The sequence below is a fragment of the Phalacrocorax aristotelis genome, chromosome 1 (assembly GCF_949628215.1).
Source record: "Phalacrocorax aristotelis chromosome 1, bGulAri2.1, whole genome shotgun sequence".
NCBI classification, from domain to species: domain Eukaryota; kingdom Metazoa; phylum Chordata; class Aves; order Suliformes; family Phalacrocoracidae; genus Phalacrocorax; species Phalacrocorax aristotelis.
The window spans coordinates 165059052-165083217 of NC_134276.1; the positions used below are offsets into that span (position 1 = coordinate 165059052).

Here is a 24166-nt window from a genome sequence, read left to right on the forward strand (position 1 = left end):
AAATACTGGTTTTCTGCTGCAAGAGATTGCCTCTAAACAAGTACCTCTAAAATGAGTGCCACTTGTGTCAGGAGATGGGAGATGTCACATGTTGGAGAAATGATGCTTCAGGTCACCGTGAGACAAAGCAGTGCTTTTTGCCTCCCCTGAACTGCCTCTCCTGACCCACATCACCCAGTCTGCAGCTTGTGCTAGTCCCAGTTTGGCAGTCCCTGGCACCCATCCAAGCTCCTGAACCCTGGGTTTTCTCACTGATGGCTGGCAGAGCTGCTTGAGAGCCAGCAGCTGCATTACCATCTAGTGGCTTTTGAACACAAAAGCAAAGAGGAATCAGAAAAGAAGGTTAAAAGTGGGAACAGTAGGGAAAAAAACAAAACAAAACAAAAAACCCAGAATGGAAGAGTTATGAAGCCAATGGAGAGCTTCCCTGTTGTAATCTCACCATCTCTTTACTTTCACAGGCACAATCTAGTTATTAATATAATCATCTAATATTGCTCATATTGAATATTAATAGACAAGTATGAATTCAAGTATGCTTTCAGTATGGGGGAAGCTGGTACTAAAAAAGGAACCTATACAAAATGCTACTAGAGTAGTCTATCCTGGATATAAAAAGAATTTATAAATTGCATCTATAATGAAGATTTTAATCTTTTTTCATTATTTGGTTTAAGATTGGTTTTTCAAACAGAACCAAAAAAACCAAGCCAAGTACAGGAAACAGAGGTCTTACAATATTCAAGTACATTTTTATTCTTAAATTACTTTTTTTTTTTCCAAAGATCAAAGCAAAAAAAGCAAACCACAGCAAATCAGAGCAAAAGACTGAAAATCACGTTCTTGCTTCCAGCTCTGTTTTTCAAATCTGAAAAATAAGGACTTTTGGTAGCATATTGTGAAATGCAGAAATCTGAGCACGCTTTGGTAGTCCAACATTGGTGGGACTGAGTAAAGCACTTCAAAATAAATTTAATGCATTAATAGGGCTGTAATCCTACAGACACTTGTACATTTGTATAATCACATTTCAATCAACAAAGCAACAACTGTGCACAGAAATATTTACCTGTGGGTTGGCAGGAGTGGGGCATTACTGAGCATAAGATGTTATTCACAAGCATGCCTGAAACACTACAGCTGGTTTCCCTCAATTGTAAGGCAAGGCTCGTGTTTGCCTGCAGGGCCACACTTCTCTTATCTGCTAATCTACTGGGATTAGAGTTTATTTAAAGATCTCTGGCTAGCTCCGTAGGCACGGATGGGACAGGAAATAGCAGTTAAATATGCTTCAGCTAGTCCTTGTAAGCAGTTCAATGAACAGGAAATTCAGCCTATCATATTTAGCACTAATCCATGCTAAGAGTTGCAACTAAAGCTGTCCTGATGAGCCCTCCAGATGATGACTGGGCTGGCTTGTTGAAATTGTTTTCTCCCATCATGTTGCCGTCTTTGATACAGAAACACAGTAAGAGAAAAAACACACCTTTTCACCACTGTTGCTCCAGCAGTGAATATTATTGTCACTAGTACAAATTACAATTCAAGGTTACCTACAATGCAATCCAGAAAATGGCTGAAGGGAAGGTGTGAAGTATTTGAAGTATTGCCTCCCAGAATCACCTATAAGCCAGTTCCCTATCAATATATTTCAGTGCCAATTCCCTGATCTGTCACATCCCTTGCTCTGCTGCCACTAGTAAGAAAAAAAGCCATTGATAGTTCATTAACCATAATGAGTCGAAAAGGTTTTTGCAGGCATAGCTACTGCAGCCACTCTCATAACAGCAGAGGGAACTCTGACTCCATTCACTGAACCTGCTGCCTCACCAAAGAAGTCACTTCACATATGGCATGCTGGTACTTTTCTGAGGCTGCTTTAAACTCAGCCAGGTGCTCCTCGTAGCTTCTCACAGCTGCCAGAAGCTGATTCCTCTCCATGGCTCCCAGGATGGCATGGAGGATCATTTCAATGCCGAGCCCAAGAATGGTGATGCTGATTCCCCCAAGAACAGATGCCCCAATCTGCGCAAGGAGGCTGACAAGCTTGCTCACAGTGAGAGTTATAAGACTGGAGCCAAGAAGTTTGACAGCTACCATCCCAGCTGTTGCAGTTGCTTCTCCAAGAACAGTGGAAAAAACTTTATGGGCTATTGCAATTTTCTCCAACTCGGGCTCTTTGATGTCATACAGCTTCTGGTACAGAACAGGCTCTAGCTTTTCCTTCATGTCACTATCAATCTTCTGTACCTGACGCTGAATCTCACTCATTGCTTGAATGATAATGTCACAGTTTTCCTTGACAGTGCTGTGCTCTTTCATCTGAATGTGGGTAATGGCACAGCCCAGGTGTTCGTTCAGCACTCCAGCCAGCTCATTTGTTGCACGGAAATTTGTGGACATGCAGTCAAGCAATTCCTGGTGCAGATGGATCAATTCTTGCCTTCTCTTGGGGTTGTCTGGGTAAAGGAGGTCACTCAGTGCCATTTTTCAGAAATAGTCTACTTCAAGAGAGAAAAGAAATCTATTACTCTGTTCAACACCCATAACCTTAGCCCTTAAAGAGCAGTGAACTGTCCTTTGTCTCTGCCTCACCAAATCTTCTTATACTCGTCAAGTCAAATCCCAAGGCATAATTTATAAATACAGAAATCTTAATTTTTGTTTGGGATCTTTAGCCAGATGATTAGAAAAGGACCTTATGAGACATTGGACATACTCAGCTAAATAATAATAGCTAAAATATATGTAATGTAATAGCGAAAATATATGTAATGTAATAGCTAATATATGTAATGTAATAGCTAAAAAATATGTAATTAGAAGATTTGTAAAATGAACATGGGTCATTCTTCACATAGGAAACTGAAGATGGTAGAAGCTGGACTTGTTCACTAAAAAATTGAAAACTCTCATCCAATCAGTAAAATCTAAAATAAGCAGTGGATATGAAAGGCCTGTTCTAGACACACTTTTGTACCAGCCTATTTTTTTCAGTTAGTGGCACCTGATTTTTAAAAAACTGTGATGACTGGTGGAGTGGGCACAGTCTGTATCACCATAAGAGCATTTTATGCCAATGTAGCTTGTATCTCCTCACATTCAAGAAAAAATGTTACTGTATAACCACTCTGTGCTTGTACTAATAAACTCACACTTGGTAATTCATAAAGAATAGTAAAATTCTCTACAATAAACACATCCTAACGTCTATCACCTTACACACATTTTCCACTGTGTTTTCTTCCCTGATATTTTGCTCCCGCTCCCTTATTGTTCACTCACCTCCCTAATGCTGTAATTGATTCCCCACTGTTTTTTCCCTTGAGACATCAAGCAGCTGCAGACAGGCCCATGATGTTCAGCATGCCGTGTAGGCACCATGAGGTCCACCTACTCCAGCAGGATGCCTGTGATGGCAGACTGCCTTGGAGCAGCACACACCAGCTTGCAGGGAGAGCCCTGCTTGCGCAGCCACACTCCCTCCATAGCCAGGGTGTCCTGCGTGGAACTAATATCAGCAGGTGCTCGCCAAGCTCCTAGGACATGACTGAGCAGAATCTGTCCCTCCCTTATCACTGTACAGACCAGAGCGCAGAATTGAACTTCTTTGATTCCTCCCCCCAAACACTTGTGTCTAATCCCTATGGTCACTGTTTGAGCTGTTGCTGGTTTGCCAGCAAAAGGGCATATTTAATACATTTTTTCTTCATTACCTGCATGTCAATATACAGAGTCCAAAGAGACTGAGTTACCAGTGATCATCGAGTTACTCCTCAGCACTAAGCTTCTGTAATCAGCTCTGTGCCACTTTCTGTTAACACATCAGCTGCAAAGTAAAAATGCTTATGCATGATTTTGACTTAAATGTATATGTCTTGCCTTGAAACAGGGTCAAACCATGAAGGAGAAGGATGACTCATTTCTTTTTTGGTACTTTGCATTCTCGGACCTCTTATTGCAAATCTGGACCACTTTTATGCAGTGCTTTGTATTTTTCCAGGATAAACCTCTTCTTGCTGTTGGTGCCTACATACCACAGTTATAGCTACAAATGGTTATGCATAGGGGACTAGCTAGATTTTCCTTTTTAAGAAGATACCCTTGTGTCATTTTGGTCCTTTGTAGATCTTGAATTTTCTGCTAACTGCAAATCACCTGACATTGACCCAGCTGTATTTTACAAAACACACCCTCCCCCACAAGATCACTGTAGAAAAACAGAATTATTTCAACAGTCCCCTAGCCAACTTTTAGTCTCAGTGTTGAAATACAAGCGAGTCTGAAGAGAATTTTTTCCACAATATTTTGCACAGTCTGTACATTTCTTCCAGCCACTCACCTTGCAGCTCCATCAAGTGAATAAACTCTGTTTCTTCAAGCTGGAAGGAGCAAAGTACATATACTACATATACAGTGAAGGTTTGAAAATTTCAGGAAGCGTAAAGCCATGTCAATACAAGGTGTGAATTCATATCAGTCCTGCCTCAGTGATGTTGCTGCCTTGCTCTCTGACTCAGTGTGATATTATACCCTTCCACTCTACTGATGTTTTCTTGAAAGTTCATTTGGTTTTCCTTATTCGTAGAAACTGAGAAGACAAAATGTTCTAAGAGGAATAGCACATTTTATGTTCTAGACAGATATGGAGGAAACTTTTAGCATCTATTCTTTATGCATGATTATTTCAACTTCCAAAAACTGCTCTAGATTTGTCCCTTAATGCTCTCACTCTTCACATTAACACTTTTGCTAGTTTTCACATTTGCTTTCTAGAGTTAGTCAGGCCACGTATATTTCCATATTTCTGACTATTTCTCCAGCTCCAGGGATATTTTCTCCAGAAGCTTTTCTAACTAAACATTTAGACCCCCTACCTGATTTTGTCTGAGTGCTCCTGCAGTCAGTTGAATGTGTACAGGACAGTGACTTCATCCTTTTTCCCCGTGTTCCTCTGGTGGTTTCCAGCAGCATGTGACGAGTTAGGGATCCAGAGCCTGGGCTTCAGCTGGGTCCTGTTGCCTGCCTGCCTGTCATTAATTCTATTGTGTGATGTTTACCCAGATTAGTTTCTTTTTTTTTTCTCTCCTTTCCCCTTCCTTCCAATTTTAACACATTTCAGTTTATTTCATGCTAGTTCCCAATTGTTAGGTCCACCAAAGGCCTTCTGTTCCTGGAGAGAATAGGTACAGCTTGAATCCCTCTGCCTACAACAAAGGTACCATCACAGGTACTCACAGCCATGGCTGAAAGGAGCTGGTACTACTTGCTGTTCTCAGAACATAAAACATGTAGGACAGCACTTTTCATTCATACAGATACAGGATTAGGTTTTGTACTGGGATTTATACATTTCTACTGTTTATAAGTATAAATAATAAAACCTGATGCTTTCAACTGTGCCTTGAAATAACAAATTGTTGCCATGACTGGTTTTGTACACCTGCAAATTATGGAAGAAAAGTTGAACAGTCCCACACAAATAGAAGAGCAGATACCACAGTGAAAACAGTCTTTTTCTGTCCCAGCAACAAAAGCTTGTACTTCTGCCTTCATCCAAGCTAGTATCTTTCATGCTCTGATCTTTAGAAAGATGGACCTGCTGCTCTCTAGGCTCTGGTCATGGATGCTGCCTCCCCAGTAGAGAACGTTTGAGTTCTCTGATGAAAGTAGAAGATCAAGCATAAAGTGAGTATTCTGCAATTGCCAGCTTGTTTTCCCCTGAAAGCTGAGCTATTCTATTCAACCCAGAGGCAGAGTACCAAACTCCCCATGTTTTCAGAGCTGTAAGCACGAGAAGATGAGCTGAGAGAGAACACTAATGATTTAACTATTACATTTCTGCAAAGGTTGTGACAACAGGAGTTGTGGCTCCTGTTATTAGCCATGGAATCCTGAAACACTTCTTTCAATATTGGACTGAAGTGAATTCATCAGGCTGGCAACTGACTGTGTCACATTCTGTAGTCTGGAAGCTGCTTTTAGGACCTCAAAGTTTCCAGTGGATGCAAAATTTTCTCTTCTAGAGTCCCTACTCTACCATTTGGAACATGGCAGAAAATTGTCTAAACAATAAGCAAGCAGTTTTGTTTCTGCTCTACTCTAGGTCTTTAGGGAAGATGAATAGCTATTCTTTCAGACCTGTTAAGTTTGGGGGAAAGACTTCATCTGGAGTGTCTGTCACCCTTCTTTGCTGCAGTTTCCCAGGTCCTCTCCTCTGATGCCGTGAGAATGGAAAAAGTGGTGTGGAGCCCCAGAGCCAGCTCTGGCTGAGCAGCAGTGGAGGCTAAAATCAATTTTGCCATTTCACACAAATTCAGATCACTTTTGCCATCGGAACGGAAAGGAGGAAGAGGCAGAGGCTTGAGCTGAGCAGTGAGAGAAGAGTCTTTAAAAGTATGCAGTGGGATGGGAAGTTGCAACTGCTTGGACTCATCTAACTGCACATCTAACCACAGCAGCAGCTAATTAAACACATCTGCTGCAACCAGTCTGGCTTTCCAGGGCTTTGGCACAAGCAAAGACAAAATCAGGAGCAGTCCCTCAGCCGTGTGCTCTCCCAGGACTGTGTCTGCAGTTGGCCTTCGAAGAACTCTTAGGCGCAAGCAGGATGTAACTTCCTTAATAGTCAAAATGGAAGCCCAAGCAAGGAGAATGTTTTGTGCTTCCACCTGTCAAGGGAGTCTTGCAACATCTAGTAACTGTATGAACTGACAGATAGTGGGTCGCTTCACAGAAAACTGTAGCCTGACAAAATATTGCACTACTCAGCATTCAATTGCTTTGCCTCTTGAACATATGTGTCTGATGCATTTGTCTTTGCTGTGTCTATTCTCCCCTCCCCAGAATATGAGTTTAATTCCTTGTGGACCCAGCAGTATATATAAACAGAAGGAATGTAGTTCTAAGGATGATATAAAGTAGATTATTTGCTAGGACTCTAATAAATTTATCAATAAACACCAAAAGGCAAGAATAATCCACTTACAGCGCTTCCATTGCTTTTCAGGTTGCATGCTGAAGGTCAGAGTCATACTTTGGGCAGCCCTAAGAGTAACAATACTTGCAACTGTTTACACCATATTTTGCTGGCCTGCTTGGTAAGACCCCTGTAAAGGCTGACAATGAGCTTCTGAGCTCATTTTTGAGCTGTGTTTTCTTTTTGGGGGATGTTTCTGTCTTGGGGGAGGGTGGGTCAGGTGGGTTGATAATTTGTAATATTGGTTTCAGAAATGTAGCATACTAGCTGAAAATATATCCAGTTTTATTCCCCTGTGTCTTCTGGATTTCCTCTGCTTGCTTTGCAGAGTCAGACACCACTCCAGAAATGTTAGCCCGCCTTGGTTTTAAGAGTGATAAAGAAAGGCTGGTCAGCGCCTGCCAGAATCTGCATGACTTAGTGTACATCTATGTCTCTTCAACCAATACAATATTCCGACTCCTCAATAAGCATCTTGGCACCAATTTCCCCATCATGTCAGTAAAAGAAAACTTCAGTATTAAAGAGAATCTGCAGCTCCTGGTCAGTGCTTTGAAAGAGATGCAAGCCACCATGGAACAACAAGACAAAGATGTACAGGAAAGCATCAGCCACAGCTTGTATGCTAAGATTGCTCGTCCCATCACCTCCTTGCAGGAAAAGATCACTGCAGTAAAGGAACTTTATGAGAATTACAAGGGGGTTGTAGAAAGCATCATGGGTGTACTTGTTGCAGTGATGTTGAAACATGACAATTTCCTTGACACAATAGAGTCTGCTATTCATCAGCTATTGAGTTCACCTGCTTTATCCCTCCAAGTATCAGAACTTCTCATGGACTATGCTGATATTGTGAAGATGCTGCAACAAAATGAGACACCAAGTACCACAGAAGGCAGCTCCTCCTCAAGTGGAACATCACAACAGCTCAGACTTCGCTCTCTTTCCTCCTCCTCTCCACTTCTTGTTTTCCTACAGGCTATCCTTCGAGGACACCAATCCATAAAGAAAAGTCTGAAAATAGCAGCTGACTACTTAGAGGAGGCTTTCAGAGTGCTGAAGCCACCTTGTGAAGGATTCCAAACCTTTGTTAAAATGGTTGAAGCCTGCATCCCAGCGATAACAGATAAGAAGCAAGAGGCATAAATGTGCTGATGTGTCAGAAATTCATCTTGATTCCTTCAATTCTCACATAGGAAAGAGTTAAGGCATGTTTGAACATACATACAAGAGGTATTTGCAGCAGTTGCTTCTAATCTTTTCATTCTTTTTTGAAACCTGAGCTTAGTATCTTTGAGCATTTAGGGGTCAAAATCAAGTTCTGACAACTTATTCTTTGAAATCACTGGTAAACCAAGAGCAACAAGAAAGTAACATGAAATATAGATAGAAAACAAGGTAACAGTAAAAAAGTTCTGTATTAAATCTGTTTTAGCTGCCTGGGCAAGCATGTCTCAGGATTTCAGGGGCAGTATTTAAGTTTTGCAGAACACGTTGCTAGGTTTTAGATATTTAGATGATGGCCTCTGCCATTACAGACACCTAAATCTGATACACAAGATACTGATCCTCAAACTCTATTTAATCTGCTAAAACCTGAAAACATCCGAATTCCTTAAGTGCCTACATTTCTAATGCTACTATTTGTCATGTGCCTAAGTTCTGCGTTCCTTGCCACAGGATTTCCAATGGAATGGCAGCACCAATCTTACATGGAGCTGCTCCAAGAGTCAAACAGTTCAGAGAGATGCTTTTGGCTGTCCTTACTTTTGACTAACCAGCTGATTGGCAGCTTGTGCAGGCCTCTCATATTCAGATCTCATCTGGATAGCTAACTTGTTGCTTGCTGTTTTGGACGGGGGATGGTGAATGCAGAACTCCAGCTTCCTGCCAAGATCAGCAGTGACTGAAAGCTGGGGTGATTTGTGAAATGTGTCAGTGAGTTTCAGTTCAATTATTTGATGACTCCACTGCAAAGTTAAATCACCATGACTAGTCTCCTTGGACCAATGAGATAACCTCTCTGACTGTAGCTTCAGCCCAGAGCTAACAGTGGGGGTGAGGGACAAGGGGTGAAGAAGCAAGTAAGGCATGTTGGAAAGGGGAATTGCAGGCAGAAAGTGTTTCATATAATTTCAACACTGTTATTTTTTGGAGATAGAACTTCATAGCTGTTCTGGCTTGGGTGTCTAAGGCTCCAGAAGTGCTAAATGAATGCATAAAAGTGAGAGGAGTTTATAGCTAAATCAGAAGCTCCAGTTCCAATTTATGTTATGATGTTGATTCAACCTCCACCATGAAAGGCAGGTAAATGAATTTCAGTCACACCCACCACCCATGAAGACAGCAATGAGTTCAACAGGATCTCCTTCATTTCAGCATGAAAAGGCCAGCATGTATTCATCAGCCACTAGAGGACTGTTATGAACACAGGATCTGCCTGAGTTTTTCAGAAGAAATGCTAAAGTTCATAATGAAAGCTGAAGACAGGCCTGGCAAGTCTCATGATCCTCTGCTGCTAAGTTCATGTCTCAAGGCAGCTTTATGCTTCTGTCCCCCATGTGTGAGATGCAGACAGTCAGCTTGAGGTGAGAGCTATGGCTTTGGTGCATGGAGTCATGCAGCAGGAAAGACCACTATGCAGCAGCCACAGACTTTACTGTCCCCTGGGACCCTGCGCTCAAAGGAGATATGCAAAGCTGCACAGTTACCCACTCGGCTTTACCACCATCGTGCCTTTTGCATCCTACAGACTCTTTCTCCCTAAAAATAAAGGTACTTAGAGATCTGTAGAGAGTCCAAAGTCCATGTGTGTCTTTCCTGAAAGCCTACATACAGTGAAGGCTGTCACTGCCTGTCGTGGTTCAGCCCCAGTCGGCAACTAAACACCACGAAGCCGCTTGCTCTCTCCCCCCACCCCTGTGGGATGGGGGAGAGAATAGGAAGAACAAAAGCAGAAAAAAAACTTGTGGGTTGAGATAAGAACAGTTTAATAATTAAATTAAAAGAATAGTGATAATAGTGATTATGATAATAGCAACAATAATGATAATATACTAAAAGGAAAAGGGAAAAGGGGAAAAAAAACCAAAACCACAAACGATACAACCACTCACCACCCGCCGACCGACGCTGCTGGTCGCCAAGCTGCGATTGCTGCCTCCCTCTTCTGGCCAGCTCCTCCCAGTTAACATACTGGGCATGACATTACATGATATGGAATATCCTTTTGGCAGTTTGAATCTGCTCTCTTAGCTGTGCCCCCTCCCCTCCCAAATTCTTGTGCACCCATGGGAAGCTAGAAAAGTCCTTGACTAGTATAAGCACTACCCAGCAACAACTAAAACATCGGTGTGTAATCAACATTATTTTCATACTAAGTCCAAAGCACAGCACTATGCCAGCTGCAGTGAAGAAAATTAACTCTATCCCAGCTAAAACCATGACACTGCCCTAATCTTCAGAAAGGCCATAGATAACTGCCTTGCTACCCAAATGGGTCCAGGGAATGGAAGGTTGAACCTTCTGTAAAAACAAGAACTCCAGAGACTGATTTCCTGTGAATTCTTCTTGCCCGCTATTCAAGTGTATACATCTGGATACAGCCAGAGAATCAGTCTTTGCAGGCCAAGCACAAGAAAACTCCAACTACACTAGGAAGAATAGCAGAGGCGAGGGCGGTGGAACCACTGTTCTTGCTTCTTGAAGCTGAAAGAAAGTCAAGACAGCAGTCAGTTAGACCTCTTTTGGCTGCCTAAAGATTCCTGCACTTGCTAACACAACCTTTGCACAGAAGAGCCACTTCCTCAAGCTACATACTACTTTGGCTTAGGTCTAGGCACAAACTCTCATTTCTGAATGATTGTTTTGTGTTCAAAAGCTGCATTAACATGATATTGTTCCAAGAGACAATAGCAAGAGTCCCGTATTCATGGTGGACTCACAGAAGGACAGGGCTGTGGAACAGGCCCAGTGAGGTCTTCCAGCACAGAATAGTTATCTCTGTAGCCAGGAGACTCACAGTGTGTCCTTTGCCAAAGGATAGCTTTCCTCCCTTTTGCCACAGGAGAGAGAACACGACTAAGCAGCAATAGTTTTGTTCTGAGGCTTGAAGTGTAGCAAGCCACCAGAATAAATGTCTGAATTCAAGCTGCCTGCAGATCTCATCTGCCCTTGCAGTAGAAATGCTAGGGACCCAAATGCTGCTGTCCTATGACATCATTGCAATGGCAGATGGGATAAATGGGGGCTGAAAAGAACCCTGAGACCTGCTGTGTATCAGGTGGATTCATCTTTAGTGAACTGTGGGGTGCTCCCAGGTTGCACAACAAATAGCCGAAAACTGGGCTGTGTGGCTCTCACAGGCAAACACAGTGGGCAAGCTCCAGATTTGGCCTTGAGTGTGACCCCATGTAAGTGCAGCTGGTGAGGACTGCTTGGGGTACTTGAGGCTGGACTGTCCCGTGTCCCCCCTGCATGAAGGGCTATATACAGTACCTCCCACGAGCTGGCAGTGGTACTTGCTGTAATTCCCCACAGAATGCAGATGCAGCTGGTTACCGTGCTGTGTCCGAAAGAAGCTTTTGACAAGGAATATCTCGTAAGGGGGAATGAGGACTTCCTTCTCTGACATGTAGTAAGAAAAGCCTTGCACATCTGCTCCCAGGCAAGTGGTCACTGTGAACAAAGTTTCTTTCCCAAACTTCTGGGCTTCATTCCAGAGGCGGGATGTGGAGGTGAAATGCCCAAATCGCACCCTGCTGCCTACCGTGGCCTCAATATATAAGTCTTTTACACCCCTGTACACCTGGTAGCATTTACGTTTTCCCATGCTTTCCTTGCTCCTCTGCCATTGCTTCATTATCTGGATAGCAGTTGTTAGGTAAAAGTGAAAATATTTGAAATTGAAGTTGTATCTGTAGTGCTCTGGAGAGCTTCCTGCTGTAGACGTGGCGTGGTTCAGCTGAGAGTGGAGGGAAGAGTTCATGGTGTAAGCCATGAGGACTATGGCGTGGCTCTCATGCATTTCCCTCAGGAGACCTACCGGGCTCTTTGACACAGCCTCCTGAGCCTTCTTCCAGAGATTCAAATAGTGCTTGTTAGCAGCTATTTCCTTTTGGAAATAGTCTCCTCGCTCCAGTTCTTCCATTACCTGCTCTCTGCACCCCAAATACTGGTCATCAAAGGAATGCAGAGCCATATCCATGATGAGGTGGGACACAGCCTGCAACATAGAAGCAAATGAAGATTAGCACCAGAAGTGTGAACTTTTCATGTATCTCTACGGATGCAAGCCAGGTTTTTCCCTACCATCTTCTTGCCTCTTTGGCGTTATTGGCAGAACAAGCACAGCAGGTAGGCATCTTTGACAAGACCTTCCTAACCAACCTCAGGTTATTGTCCAAGACCCACCTCAGGCAAATGCCAGCTAGAATGCCAGAGTTCTTATTTTATGTGGCATTAAAAGCTTCAGGAGAGTTTGTCCTTCAGAGGATGAGGGTACAGAGCCTGCAGGACAGACACACTGTCCATTTATTTCAATATTCTGCTCATTATTAGTAAGTGGTTTTGAAGAGAGAAAGAATAAGCAAAACAATGTGCTCAGGGCAGTCCAGCCTCAACATATCTTGGGTGAATTTCTTCCTCCTGTCTCATCATAGGTCTCAGACATGTTTTGGCTACAGAGAATGATGTTTAGTACTACAGTATAGGAGCACTGTGCTAAAACTTTTGTTCATCTAGTTTGTCTTAGTGAGGCCAGCTGGGCTTGTCACGTAAATAAACACTAAACACATGAGTAGGGATTTACACAAATGGGTGCTATAACAGGAAAATAACCTCTAATATATCCTGTCTATGAAATGGCACACTAATTATCTGTTTCTAGCCTTTCTACTTAATAAAAAATAATAAGAAGAAATGGTGTGTTATGACATTATTCTTTTTGCTTTTTGATCTCATAGTAGACTAGTCAACTACTGTAGTCAGTTGATAGTTGAATTCTACAAGTAGATATTCACTTCATCTCAAATATTCAGCCTAGACACATAACAAGATAGATACCTTTATTAGCTTCTGAAGTTATACTGGTCCATAAACTGTACAGGGATTCAGTTTATTTCTCCCTAACACCGTAACTGCTTTGAGAGAAAGCTAAAAGGCAGTTGCAAATAATAGAGCAATATTGTAACTGTCCTATCCAACAACACACTGCTTTTGTTAAAGCCTCATCTGAGACAGGCTGGAAAATGAGAGAACAATTCCATGACATCTATTCTCAAACACACCCTGGGAAATCATCTGGCTCCAAACAAGAGGAAATTTCCAACCAAGTAGTTAAAAGGAATTTGGATAAGTAAGAAATGGAACAGAGCAACTGAAAGCAGAAGATTTTAAGCTGAGCCCAGAACCCCTTAAAGAACATGTTTCAAATGAAAAAAAAAACCCACCCAAACCCAAAAAGGTTTATTTCCATAAGATAAGCAATTTCACCATTTCAGATAAAGAATAATGTTTACCCCCTCTTACCAGCCTTTGCAAGGAGATCAGCAACAGAAGGCTGGCCAGCAGTACTGGCATCCTAGAGTCCACCCAAGACACTGTAAAGAACTTTGAGCTCAAGCAGAGGTCATTTATATTTGTTTCTTTCCCTTTTTTCTTGAACGGGAAAATTCTGCAGTTTGTGATTTGCACTCAGGTTTTAGTGATGATCAGGCAAAGATCATCCACCAGATGCTTACAGCAATTTAGAAGTTGTGAATAAAACCAAACAGATAATTTACTGGTAAAAGTGTGCCCACAATCCATAAGGAAGGATCTGATTGCGTCAACTCCAGTTGGTGTAGATGTCCTTCACCTTGATAGTTTTCTTAATTCCAGGGTATCTGGTGTTCTTGTTCTGTCAAAAAGGAAGAAAACTCTGGCTTGGAGAGGTATAAGACAGTTCTCTCCTGAGGAGTGATGTGTCAGGATGAGGTGAAGTGCACTCCTGCGTCAAGAGCTTAAAAAGCCCTTTTAAAGAAGTGCAGAATTCTGATAAAGCCAACACAGAAATGGGTTGGGATCCCATCTGGCAGCAGAGATAACATAACTGTCTCCTCCTTAGCACCCCCTGCTTTCCAATAATGTGCTGCCAATCTTACCCTTAACCACTGCAGAGCAGCACCTTGTGAACTTTTTACATTGGGTACACTCAAAATGAGTGTGTAAATACAGATTCTATCCTGAGACTCACCCCTCTCTACTAGCTGTTTTCCAGTCACCCTTCCAAATAATGGCAGAGAGTTACTCACCTGTGAAGCCCCATGGCCTCTGATAACTCTTATACACAGAAAAAGAGCCAAAAGGAGGAGTCAGGGCCTTGCTCTGACTAAAGAGAAGTGAAGACCATTTCCATTGCCTACTAGTGACAGGCTGGGTGAAGGGGGCACCCGTAGACATGATGTGATTCCCTGAGAAAAGAAGTGTTTGTGCAGCTGCTTGTCTGTGCACAGAGAACATTTGCCATATATTGCTGAAATAGGGTGAGAGATGACATAAAGGTCTCATACAGGGTTGCTTTCAAAGTGATCTATAACACTGCACCAGGTGATGATGCTGACGGTATCTGCAGCCACTGGTGGTACAAGATGATGATACAAAGGATGATGCAAAGTGATAAATGCAGCCTATCTTCTTGCAGCCAACTCCTTCTTGGAATTGATGTATTATCTTGGGCTTCATTTCAGAAAGCAGTTCTTTGACTGCCAAAAGTGAGTCCAGAGAAGCAGCTGTGAATTTATTCAGAGGCATCGCCTCTTCTGTTCATGTGGAGATAAAAAGGAGCTAAACTGTGACAGGCTCCAGCAGGAACCTGACAATCAAGATAAATAACCCCACTAGAATGTCAATTCAGGTGCATATAATCCAGTTGCAGATTACGGCACTTGCCTATTTTTCCCTTCTGGCTTCCTAATGTATGTTGTAGCATGAAGTAAATAAGGAAGAAGCCTTATAAGGAAGGATTTACATTTTCAAATACTTCAAAAGCAGCGTAGTGTACGTTTATCGCATGGCAATAAATGCAATGGCCATAAGATGGCAGCAGAGGATTTGTAGTGGTATTTAAACCTGCATTGACCTGGTGAAAATCGAGCTCCTCCATTCCAGTAGTAAATTTGTAATCTGATTTGTATGCTCAGCTCCCAAAAGGCCGTAATGACTTCAGCCCATATAGAGGTCTACTGACACAGAGCAGATGACATGATCGGGGCCCTTGTGTGTAACTTCTCAGAAAAATCATTTACAAAAGGAAGTGAAAAACAAAAAACTAACAGAAAGATGCAAATATAGACCGGAAGCTTGATTTTCTTTTTTAGCAAACAAAATCATACAGCAAAAACAAAGCCCCTAACTTGTCAGTATAGCAGATATTAGGATTTCACTAATATCTCTAGTATTTTCCCAGCAAAATTTTCACTGCTTTCAATGAGCACTTTGTTCATTTTTACTAGATGGCATTCAGAGGAGAGTTTTGCTGTGAGCAGTGAAGCCCCATCATTTTATGCCAACAGAGGAACCATTCCCAGGTGTTTGACCAAGACAAGTAGAGTTACTTGTTAACTGTTTTCTCTTTGGCCAAGGTCAGCATAGCTAGTGCAAGTCATAGTAGCTTGCCAACCAAGAGATGTTAACACTTGCACTGGCAGCCATCTCTGTGGATTTATCCCATGTCCTTTATTCAGGGCAAGGTCTTTCAGAGAAACGCTGAACTTGGTAGATGGTGAGCCACGAAAAGCCTGGCCTTCATCTCCCTCGCTGTCACAGTGTACTGGGATCATGACCTGAATTTCAGTGTAGTCACTTCTGATTCACACTGGGGCACAGGAGGGCCCCAAGCACCTGGATCTTTCTCTTCAGGGTTGACAGGAGCAGGTTTTATCTTCCAGGCATCTCTAACCACAGATAAAGGTTGTACAGAGGAACAGAGAGAAGCAGCACACCAACCTGCTTTACATAAGCAGTATTTATTGCAGTCAACGTCTGGGAATAGCTGCAACAACTTACACGCAACCAGCAAGATTTGGTCTTTCTCAATATCCTGAGGGTCAGAAGTCCCTGTACTTCAAGACAGGATCTGCCATCTACCTCTCAGGAAAACGGACAGATAACATCAAGGGAGACTATGCAGAAAGTTGCTAAGGTATAATATTCATACAAAGGAACAGAATGAAGTAGTGCAGAGGGAAGAGGATATGCATATAAATACACACACTTTTTTTATATTTATCTATGAGAGAGATTCAAGCTGCCTTGAATAAGCCAAATAGTGACCCAACTTCAATCCATCCTTGAAATTATTTGCTTTTTGTTTATTTCATAAAGTTTATCACTTTTTGTTTGTTTGCTTGCTTTTTTTGAAGCTGTTTAGACACTTTTAGTTTCAAGCATAAATACTAAAGCGTCAGAGAGGAACAGATTATTTTTTTGTTCTGCTTGGGTATATTCAGTTTCACCAGAAACCAAATGAAACAAACATAACAAGAGATTTCCAAGTTACTTTTTACAGTCATTGAATGCAGCATACAAATGGAAGGGCTCATCTAAAAGAATCCTCAAACACACCTTTGGGGATTTATCTGTTGTTGCTATAGAGGCAATCTTTGTGACAAAATAATCAGAAAAGTGTACCAGAAACTGATTTCTGGCTATGAAACAGTATTTCCACACTTCTATCCTTGCAAAATGATCCTGCGTTGGCTCATATTTAGGGTGACTCTTCTACCTGAAAATACTGAACTTTCCTAGTCGTTGCACCAGGAAGCAGCCATTCCACTTTCTTCCCAGTGAGTATCCCCAGATCAAACCCATCACTCTTACACATGACATTCTCCTTCTATAATCCTCATATGTTTTTCAGAAGATGACAAAACATCTTGTTATGTTTCTAAGATATGCATTGATTTTCTTGAAAGGAATCACAATTTTTTCACATATTGTATCCTAGGTATTCAAATGGAAGGAGGTAAGACAGAGTCTTCTCAGTCATTTCTGGTGAAGCTCAAAATACCACAAAAACAACTGAAGACAGATTTCTGATGAAAGGAAGAAAGCTAATGCAAGGTCAACAAGTGGGATAATTATTGCCTTGGTGTTCTGAAGACGACCCTGGTCTAGATGTTTTTCTTCCCTCCTTCCCACCCACAACCTTCTTTCTCCTGGGGGATTCAGAATGGTCCCAAGCAAAATGAACGAAGTGACTGTCCCATCCTTAGTATCTCCCAAAGAAACGATTGTAGGCCATGGAAAATCCTATTTGGTCAGAGAGATAGTCACAGGGAGGGTAGTTTTCACAACGCTCATGCATCTGCTCCATTGGACTTTTGTAATACTCAGAGTACCTGGAGGAGACAAAGAGAAAGATGCCATTCTGCAGATTCAGCTGATGCAGTTGGAGACATTTCTCACCCATAATACTAACACGAGAAGAGTAATTCCCCAGGGCCCCCCAACAGGTGAGTTAAACAGCTTACACAGTGATGGACTACTTAATTAATGAGGCAAAAAGTTGGAACTGAGCCCAATTTAAAGCAATTGCTCTTGAGATTTTATCAGCAAAGAAGACCACAGAAGCAGTTAGGTTGGGTTTTTTTTTTTGTCCCCAACCCTATTCCACAACTACCCAGGAATCTTTGTTGTTGTGGTTGTTATTTATTTTATTTTTTATTTAATGTTTTCCTGCTTACCTTTATTTGCTCACAGTTTCTGCCCACTTTCCCTCTAGCCACTATTTTCCTTTAGCTTAAGGAGTTTCTTCTCATCATCCTCACTTCTGTTGTTGACAGCAATACTGTCCCCACTCAGCTTTTGTTTTGCCAGGCTCAGCAAGCCTATATCTTCTAGTCTCAGCTACATACTCTGGATCCACTTCTCAACTCCTATTCTAGGTTTGGATAATCTTTCCTGCTACGGAGATGTTCCACCAGTTTCTCATGAATTTCTTTATTTCTGTATTGGAAAAACCATGCAGCATCCTTGAATTCCATTTGTTACATTGTTATATCCATATTTCCAGACTAATTTTGCCTTGTGATCAAATAATACACCAAGCTCTCTGTCTACCTCAGTCCTTACTGATTAATGCTTACAGCTACTTTTATGATGCACCAGCTGTAAGGGGGTAGTCAGCACAATCAGTTCTGAATTTCATCTTGTTTTTAATTACTGCAGGTTTCAACATCAGCCAGTTCCTCTGTATCAATACTCTGATCCTCTACTCTACAGATGGGGCTCCCTAGTCTTCTATTATCTAAAACCAATGTTATCCTTCTAGTCCAAAGATAGATTGAATAAAAATTCTTTTCACTACAGGCCTACATGAGAGGCTTAATGAACTCTTCCAGGAAATACATTAATAACATTCTTGAATGACCTCAAATTTCTCCAAATGTTTATAGCTAGGATTTCTCCAAATCTTAATGCCTAGGATTTCTGCACAAATGGCTCTGAGGTTTTACAGCCTCAGAAAGAACAGCCAATCTGATCTAGCGTCATCCTTGCAACAGAGCTGTGCTTCCTTTGTAGAGTGCCAGAGGTGATGACCGAGACTCTGTGACGCTCATTATCCTGCAAATCCGCCCTGGTGACCCTGCAGGTTAAAGCACCTTCTAATTTGTATCTTGCTGTCCCCATGGCTAGCCTAGACAGCTAGTACTGTCTTCCTGGGAGGAGTAACAGAGTCCAACTATGAGGTCTCAAAAGGATATTTATGAAAAAAAGAACAATTTATCGATGAGTGTCTCCTACAACCTTTTTGCTTCTATACATGAAGGTAATAATATAAATGTAAAACAAATTAATGCCTTGTCATGTCCTGTTGCCTTCCCACCCCCTCATCAGAACAGGTCCAGAGTCCAGCTCTCAGCCTGATGCCTGAGTTGTTACCATTCATACAGACTGGATCTCTTCTGCCTCTTCACAAAGGCATTGGCAACTTCCTTTTCAATCTTGATGCCTACCAAGAGACAGCACAGCAGGTTAGAGATGCAGGGCCATGGTCTATGCAAAACAAACTCATAAATTCCTTTCCCTTAACACACAGCATGATGTGAGTCCGCAGCAAATGTGCAGAAGGCAAAGTCATGACAGCATAAAATACAAATAAGGAGAAAATTAGGGGAATGGCACCCTCTCTCCCTGGCCTACTCAGCTTCAGGGTCTTGGCTTCCTTTCTATATTTTGACTCAGACTGAGTTACGTGAGATACCAGCCACCAGGCCTTAAAATGCCTCTAATGAGCCATAAGCAACAGGTGGCACATGGAAATAGAAATGCTCCCATGTGCAGAGTTCCATGAAATGTGAAGGGTATAAAAAAATGGAACAGCCTACCCAGAGAGGTGTTGGAGTCACCATTCCTGGAGGTGTTCAAAAAACCTGTAGATGTGGCACTTTGGGACATGGTTTAGGAGGCATGATGGTGTTGGGTTGACAGTTAGACTTGATCTTACAGGTCTTTTCCAACCTTAATGATTCTATGATTCTATGAAAATAATGAGAATAAACATCACCCAGGGAGACATACACCCAATAGGTGCAAATATCCTGGCGTTCAGACACCTAGCGAACACAAGAGGTCTTTCTGCCATGACAGCAGTACCCCCTGGTCTCCACTAACACACCATGTCAGCACAGTTGCTTATTTGTTCCCTTGGATTTGTGGCTGTGCGAACACCAGAATACTGTGGAGCTCACCACAAACAGCAGGTAAAGCCACTTTGCCTCCCCACTCCCATCCAGGGCTCAACACAGCACAGCCTTGCTCCATGGGACAGACCCACAGCAGCAGAGCTGTGCACAGATGCCGGCACACCAGCAACACAGGGAGCTGCACACCAATACATGTTCCAGCAGAGAAACTGGTAAAAGTTGCTGTCACAGGGTGAACACAGTTTCTAAGACCTCCATCTGTGGGGAGATGGTGACATTTGTGCCCTTTCCTCATCATCATGGAGTGTTTGACCATGTTTCTGTTCAGCAGGTGAGAGATGCCCCCTCTCTAGCAAGCTGGGGTTTAGTCTGGATCAAAATACCAACCACACAGAACCTGCCAATTAATGGGCTGTCAGAAATCACCACCTTTCCCTGAACTCTTTTTGCATTTTTTTTCCTCTTTCCCAATCTGTGTTTGCATTAGCTTACTGGAGAAATACCATCTTTGATGCTCCCTAGTAGTAATGTTGTACTTTAAGATGTGAGAAAGGAAAGACAGGGAAGAACAAGGGGCATTTTCCATATGGAATTCTGCCAGGATCAGCTTGCTGCAAAAGCTGCGGACATCCCAGGGTGTGCAAATCCCCATGTCCCAGGTGACCTGACAGAGGAGGGACTGAAGCCCTCAGTAGCAGCCAAGGAATGTGCTTGCTTTCAGGCTCTCCAGGTTGTGGGATTTGGCAGCGATGTGACAGCCTGTTGCCGTGTGGCACCAAACCTTTCTGCTCTATGATCCTGCACACCAGACTCACTGCTCAGCAGATCCAAAAGATCAGTGCCTGGAGGCCCCGGGGCACATTCTGCTCTCTTAACAGTCTGTGGATGCAGCAGTCACTTTGAATAGGTCTCTGTGGCCAGCTCAGAGAAGCCAGGAGACTGGTCGTGTTGCTCCACTCACATCACCCTGTTTCACAGAGAGCAGATGTATCCAGCTGTTAACAACCTGCAGGACTCACATCTTGCCTTGAGACTGCTCAAGGGTTGTGGAGATGCAGGCTATAGTATTAGCACACCCAGAGCAATGCAAGGCTGCCGGTGCAGGGAGGCTGACCTCCCTCGTGTCTCCTGCCCTCATGGCTGTGAAAGGCAGCCCCTCTGCTGCAGGTTCTCCTGCACCTCAGGGACTGCAATGCTGAGGGAGCAAAAAATGGAGCAGCTAGAGGGACTCAGCATGGTTCTAGTTCATCCCTTGAACTTATCAAAGGAAACAAGGGAAGTAGATGAAGAAGAATGGAGCTGAGCATCAGTCACAACAATATACTCACTGGCAGTGCTGGGAGATCCTGAGGGGTCTTTGGGATCTGGAAAACAGGCAGACAGACAGACAAATGGACAGGAATTTGCTTGTGCGTCCTCTTCTGCTCCTCTCTAACTGAATCCCTCTGCCTACTGTGTGGATCCAGCTTCCCCCCCTTTCCCAGAAAGTCTGTTCCTCCCAAAAAAGGGTTTTATTAACACCCACCATTTAGGAATAGACTTCTTCACCACAGCATAATTAATCCATTATGCCTGGATTTGTTTAATTTCAACTTCCTCTGAGCTAGATTAAATGACACAATAACCATATAACCACAGCAGAAGCTTGACGAGGACCTTCCTCCTTCTTCCTCAACACCCTTGATAAGAACAGGGATAGCTAGAGCTAGGGGACCAATTCGAGCAAAACCCCGAATTTGGACAGAACCTGAAGATAGCTGAACATCTCCTCTATCTTTGGAAAGAGAGGTTTGCTTAACTCTAGGGAAAAATCACAAGCTATTGATAGAGAAGGGAAATAGGGCCAAAAATAGGAACAATGCTACCCTCACATCTTTGTGGCTCAGGGTTGAAGTACCTGGCTCACCAGCCCTCCCAAAAGGAATTTACACACTATATTTCTGTGTTCAGTCCTAATCTTAATACTTAATCCTTAATGCTCCCTGCAAACACCCAAGGAAAGTGTCCTCTAAGAGAAATGGTAAGTCTCCAAATCTTGGCTCTCCCACACTGCCCTATTTCACAATTTTTTTCTTCCACTATTTCACCATATTTTTCTTCCACTATTTCACCATATTTTTCTTCAACAATGTCAGTTCCACCCAAGTCACCAGGTATTTCACATAAGTGTATTTATGGGCAGAAAGGACTCTAGAGACCAAAATAAAATAACAATGGTGCTTAAAAAAAATCTTTGTGTGAAAGGGTTATGTGTACTTCTATTTTTAAGCTATGTATACATTCCTTGGATTTAAAAAAATTTTTTAGATGTTACTCCAAGCCCATTAAGCAATCTGGAATAATAATAACAAATAATAATAAAAAAAGCACATATATACTCAAGAGTGAAAAAGTGAGAGAGAAACTGACAGATCAAACAAAATATATTTGCCAGTATTGAATTGTGGCTATCTGATGCCGAGGACTGAATGAAATTTAACCTGAATGGGATAATACAAGAAAAGACAGGGCCCACTCATGCTCAGCTTCTCTTTTTCCACTGTAAAGGGAAAACACTTGTTTTTCTGATCTTTCCCCCCTTCCTTCTCAACTATAAAGCTGCCACTACGTTACTGTCTTGATCATAAAGTTACCATGGCCAAATAACCTTCAAATGTGATGTGCTCTTATTTCAATGGGACAACACCCTTTTTTTAACCACTAATAGGAGATTTTTTCCCTTCAGAAGTTCTCCACATCCCACATTTCTCAGCAGGTGTAGGCTTGACTCGTTGCCTATATCTGTGATCCTACAGCATTCCAGGGCTGGCAGGTACAAAACCCCTCTCCCTGTGGTCGACGCAACTCTGCCTGAAGCTCAACACTCTCACTCAAAAGTAAGCATCAGGCATAGCTTTTCCAGTTCACCTAAATGCTAAATGCAAGAGATGAGGCTGTCTACCCCCAAGCCCTCTCTCATCCTTGACTCTCTCTCTCAACAGAAATCTGAAGTTGTGCAATGACTGGCAGTGTACCTTCCCCTGAAGCTGTGCATCTCTCCCACACCAAAGGGAGGCTGGCAGCAAGCTGCAGGGTTGCGCAGCACTCCCAGGAGCCTTGCTGGGAAGAGGTCCTCTTACCTTTCTCACAACAGCAGAGTGCTGCCAGGGCCAGAGTCACAATTAGTGGTGCCAGGAGACTCCTCATGTCTTCTTTGGCTGCGCTGGTCTCCCTAACCTCGGAGCTTTCCTGCAGGTTACTGAAGTTTTCTGGAGCTTGCTTTTGGGCAGCAGTTTATATCTTGTGATCGTCTGGAGAGAGCAGGGCTCTGGCTTGTGTTCCTGTGTCTGAGCTCCAAAACAAAGCCAGTCCTTTGGGCCAGGAGATATAAGGTCCTGGCAGCTATTTTGACATCCATCTCAGGACTTGTGGTATTTCCAGAGTTTTTATCTGAGGTTTTGAATGGGATTGTTGAAAAACAATGACTGGATTAAAAAATCAGTTTTATTATAAACATGAAAGTGATTCATCTTCTTGCCAGAAAGACAGGAGAGAGACCAGCACACCCTGAAGTAGAGCAACTCTTTTTGTGTGATGGAACTCTCCCATGAGACTGAACCCAATGGTGACTCTTTTCCCCCACCCTACACTGACCCAGTCCCTTTGAGGCAAAGAAACCCATGAAACAATTTGCATAGGACAAAAACACAGTACATTTTCTCTTCAGTTTCACCGAACCACTTTGGAAAGCTGAGATTTTTATACTGTTGGGAACTTTGGTAGTTAGTTTGAAGGAGGGTCTTTCTTTTTTCTTCCTGGAAATATTCCTATTATGGACACTATTAGTTTGGCTTCTCTTGTCTAAATATTAAATAAACCTTGAAACTCCAAAAGTGTTTGATTCTTCAGGACTTGAATGGCTGTGGTTGCTTGGTATTTCAAGAGCCCTGTATGGGCTTTTCTACAGCCTATCTACTAATAACCCCATAATCCCCCAACCCACCACCCAAGTTCCCAAAGCCATGTCCCAAACGCAGCACGTGGATCACATTTTCCTCCACCTCACATCGAATCCTCCTCAACCCCACATACAGGGGAGACATCCAAGGGTCACAAAATTAAATCCTAAAAGGCTCCCAAGGGCAGTCAGAGCCATTAGAGATTATGCCAATCCCTAGAAACATTGTCTTTTAGCTCAGAGAAATTTCAGTATTAAAGAAAAAAAAAAAAAGAAGAAAAAAAAGAAAAGGAAAAAAATAAAGTTTAACTCTTCTACAATCCAGGAAAGACTGAATATATATACTAACAACTTCCAGCAAAAGTACCTTAAAGAGAAACAGTTTAAAAATAAATAATTATCTAAAAATAGTAGGTATTCTAGGAAAGTTATGCTTCCAAAAGAAAACTTGAAAGAACATAAATATACAATTCTAGTAATCCAAACAGCTTTACTTCTCTTCCCAACTTTCCCAAGCTTTCTAACCAGCATGTAGTCTTTTAAACATGTTTGGTTACTGCTTAC

The 24166-nt window shown here is 42.4% G+C and overlaps 5 protein-coding genes across 7 annotated transcripts in view; 1 reads left to right on the forward strand and 4 right to left on the reverse strand.

Moving 5' to 3' along the window:
- Window positions 1–24166, reverse strand: part of LOC142050762 (histone H4) — a 223180-nt gene that overhangs the window by 62002 nt on the left and 137012 nt on the right. The gene's annotated exons all lie outside the window — the stretch shown is intronic.
- Window positions 1303–3254, reverse strand: SMCO3 (single-pass membrane protein with coiled-coil domains 3). Its single transcript, XM_075079486.1, has one exon. The coding sequence runs from the start codon at window positions 2485–2487 to the stop codon at window positions 1810–1812; it is 678 nt and encodes a 225-aa protein (XP_074935587.1). The 5' UTR covers window positions 2488–3254; the 3' UTR covers window positions 1303–1809.
- C1H12orf60 (chromosome 1 C12orf60 homolog) lies at window positions 7328–8125 on the forward strand. The gene has a single exon (XM_075089733.1). It carries the CDS (start codon window positions 7328–7330, stop codon window positions 8123–8125), a length of 798 nt encoding a protein of 265 aa, XP_074945834.1.
- Window positions 9948–13991, reverse strand: ART4 (ADP-ribosyltransferase 4 (inactive) (Dombrock blood group)). 2 transcript variants are annotated; one of them, XM_075079501.1, is made up of 3 exons: window positions 13508–13990; window positions 11477–12203; window positions 9948–10687 (listed from the first exon to the last, which is right to left on the reverse strand). In XM_075079501.1, the coding sequence occupies exons 1-3, from the start codon at window positions 13556–13558 to the stop codon at window positions 10593–10595; spliced, it is 873 nt and encodes a 290-aa protein (XP_074935602.1). In that variant the 5' UTR covers window positions 13559–13990; the 3' UTR covers window positions 9948–10592. The 2 variants fall into 2 exon arrangements, with proteins under 2 accessions (XP_074935602.1, XP_074935614.1); XM_075079513.1 differs by having other exon boundaries at window positions 9954–10687; window positions 11540–12203; window positions 13508–13991.
- LOC142050630 (osteocalcin-like) lies at window positions 15308–23378 on the reverse strand. 2 transcript variants are annotated; one of them, XM_075079528.1, is made up of 4 exons: window positions 22785–23378; window positions 20994–21029; window positions 18902–18971; window positions 15308–17358 (listed from the first exon to the last, which is right to left on the reverse strand). In XM_075079528.1, exons 1-4 carry the CDS (start codon window positions 22849–22851, stop codon window positions 17229–17231), a joined length of 303 nt encoding a protein of 100 aa, XP_074935629.1. In that variant the 5' UTR covers window positions 22852–23378; the 3' UTR covers window positions 15308–17228. The 2 variants fall into 2 exon arrangements, with proteins under 2 accessions (XP_074935629.1, XP_074935636.1); XM_075079535.1 differs by lacking the exons at window positions 20994–21029; window positions 22785–23378 and adding an exon at window positions 19348–19498.

What these genes read in the sequence shown, in the direction of transcription:
- ART4 (XM_075079501.1), bottom strand. Translation starts at nt 13,558, where the DNA reads ATGCCAGTACTGCTGGCCAGCCTTCTGTTGCTGATCTCCTTGCAAAGG. An exon ending in TGATCTCCTTGCAAAGGCTG is followed by an intron (nt 12,204 to 13,507) that starts GTAAGAGGGGGT and finishes TCTATGTTGCAG; the next exon opens with GCTGTGTCCCACCTCATCAT. An exon ending in CCACTGCCAGCTCGTGGGAG is followed by an intron (nt 10,688 to 11,476) that starts GTACTGTATATA and finishes ACTTTCTTTCAG; the next exon opens with CTTCAAGAAGCAAGAACAGT.
- C1H12orf60 (XM_075089733.1), top strand. Translation starts at nt 7,328, where the DNA reads ATGTTAGCCCGCCTTGGTTTTAAGAGTGATAAAGAAAGGCTGGTCAGC.
- SMCO3 (XM_075079486.1), bottom strand. Translation starts at nt 2,487, where the DNA reads ATGGCACTGAGTGACCTCCTTTACCCAGACAACCCCAAGAGAAGGCAA.
- LOC142050630 (XM_075079528.1), bottom strand. Translation starts at nt 22,851, where the DNA reads ATGAGGAGTCTCCTGGCACCACTAATTGTGACTCTGGCCCTGGCAGCA. An exon ending in ACTCTGCTGTTGTGAGAAAG is followed by an intron (nt 21,030 to 22,784) that starts GTAAGAGGACCT and finishes CCTGTTTTCCAG; the next exon opens with ATCCCAAAGACCCCTCAGGA. An exon ending in AGGATCTCCCAGCACTGCCA is followed by an intron (nt 18,972 to 20,993) that starts GTGAGTATATTG and finishes GTCTCTTGGTAG; the next exon opens with GCATCAAGATTGAAAAGGAA.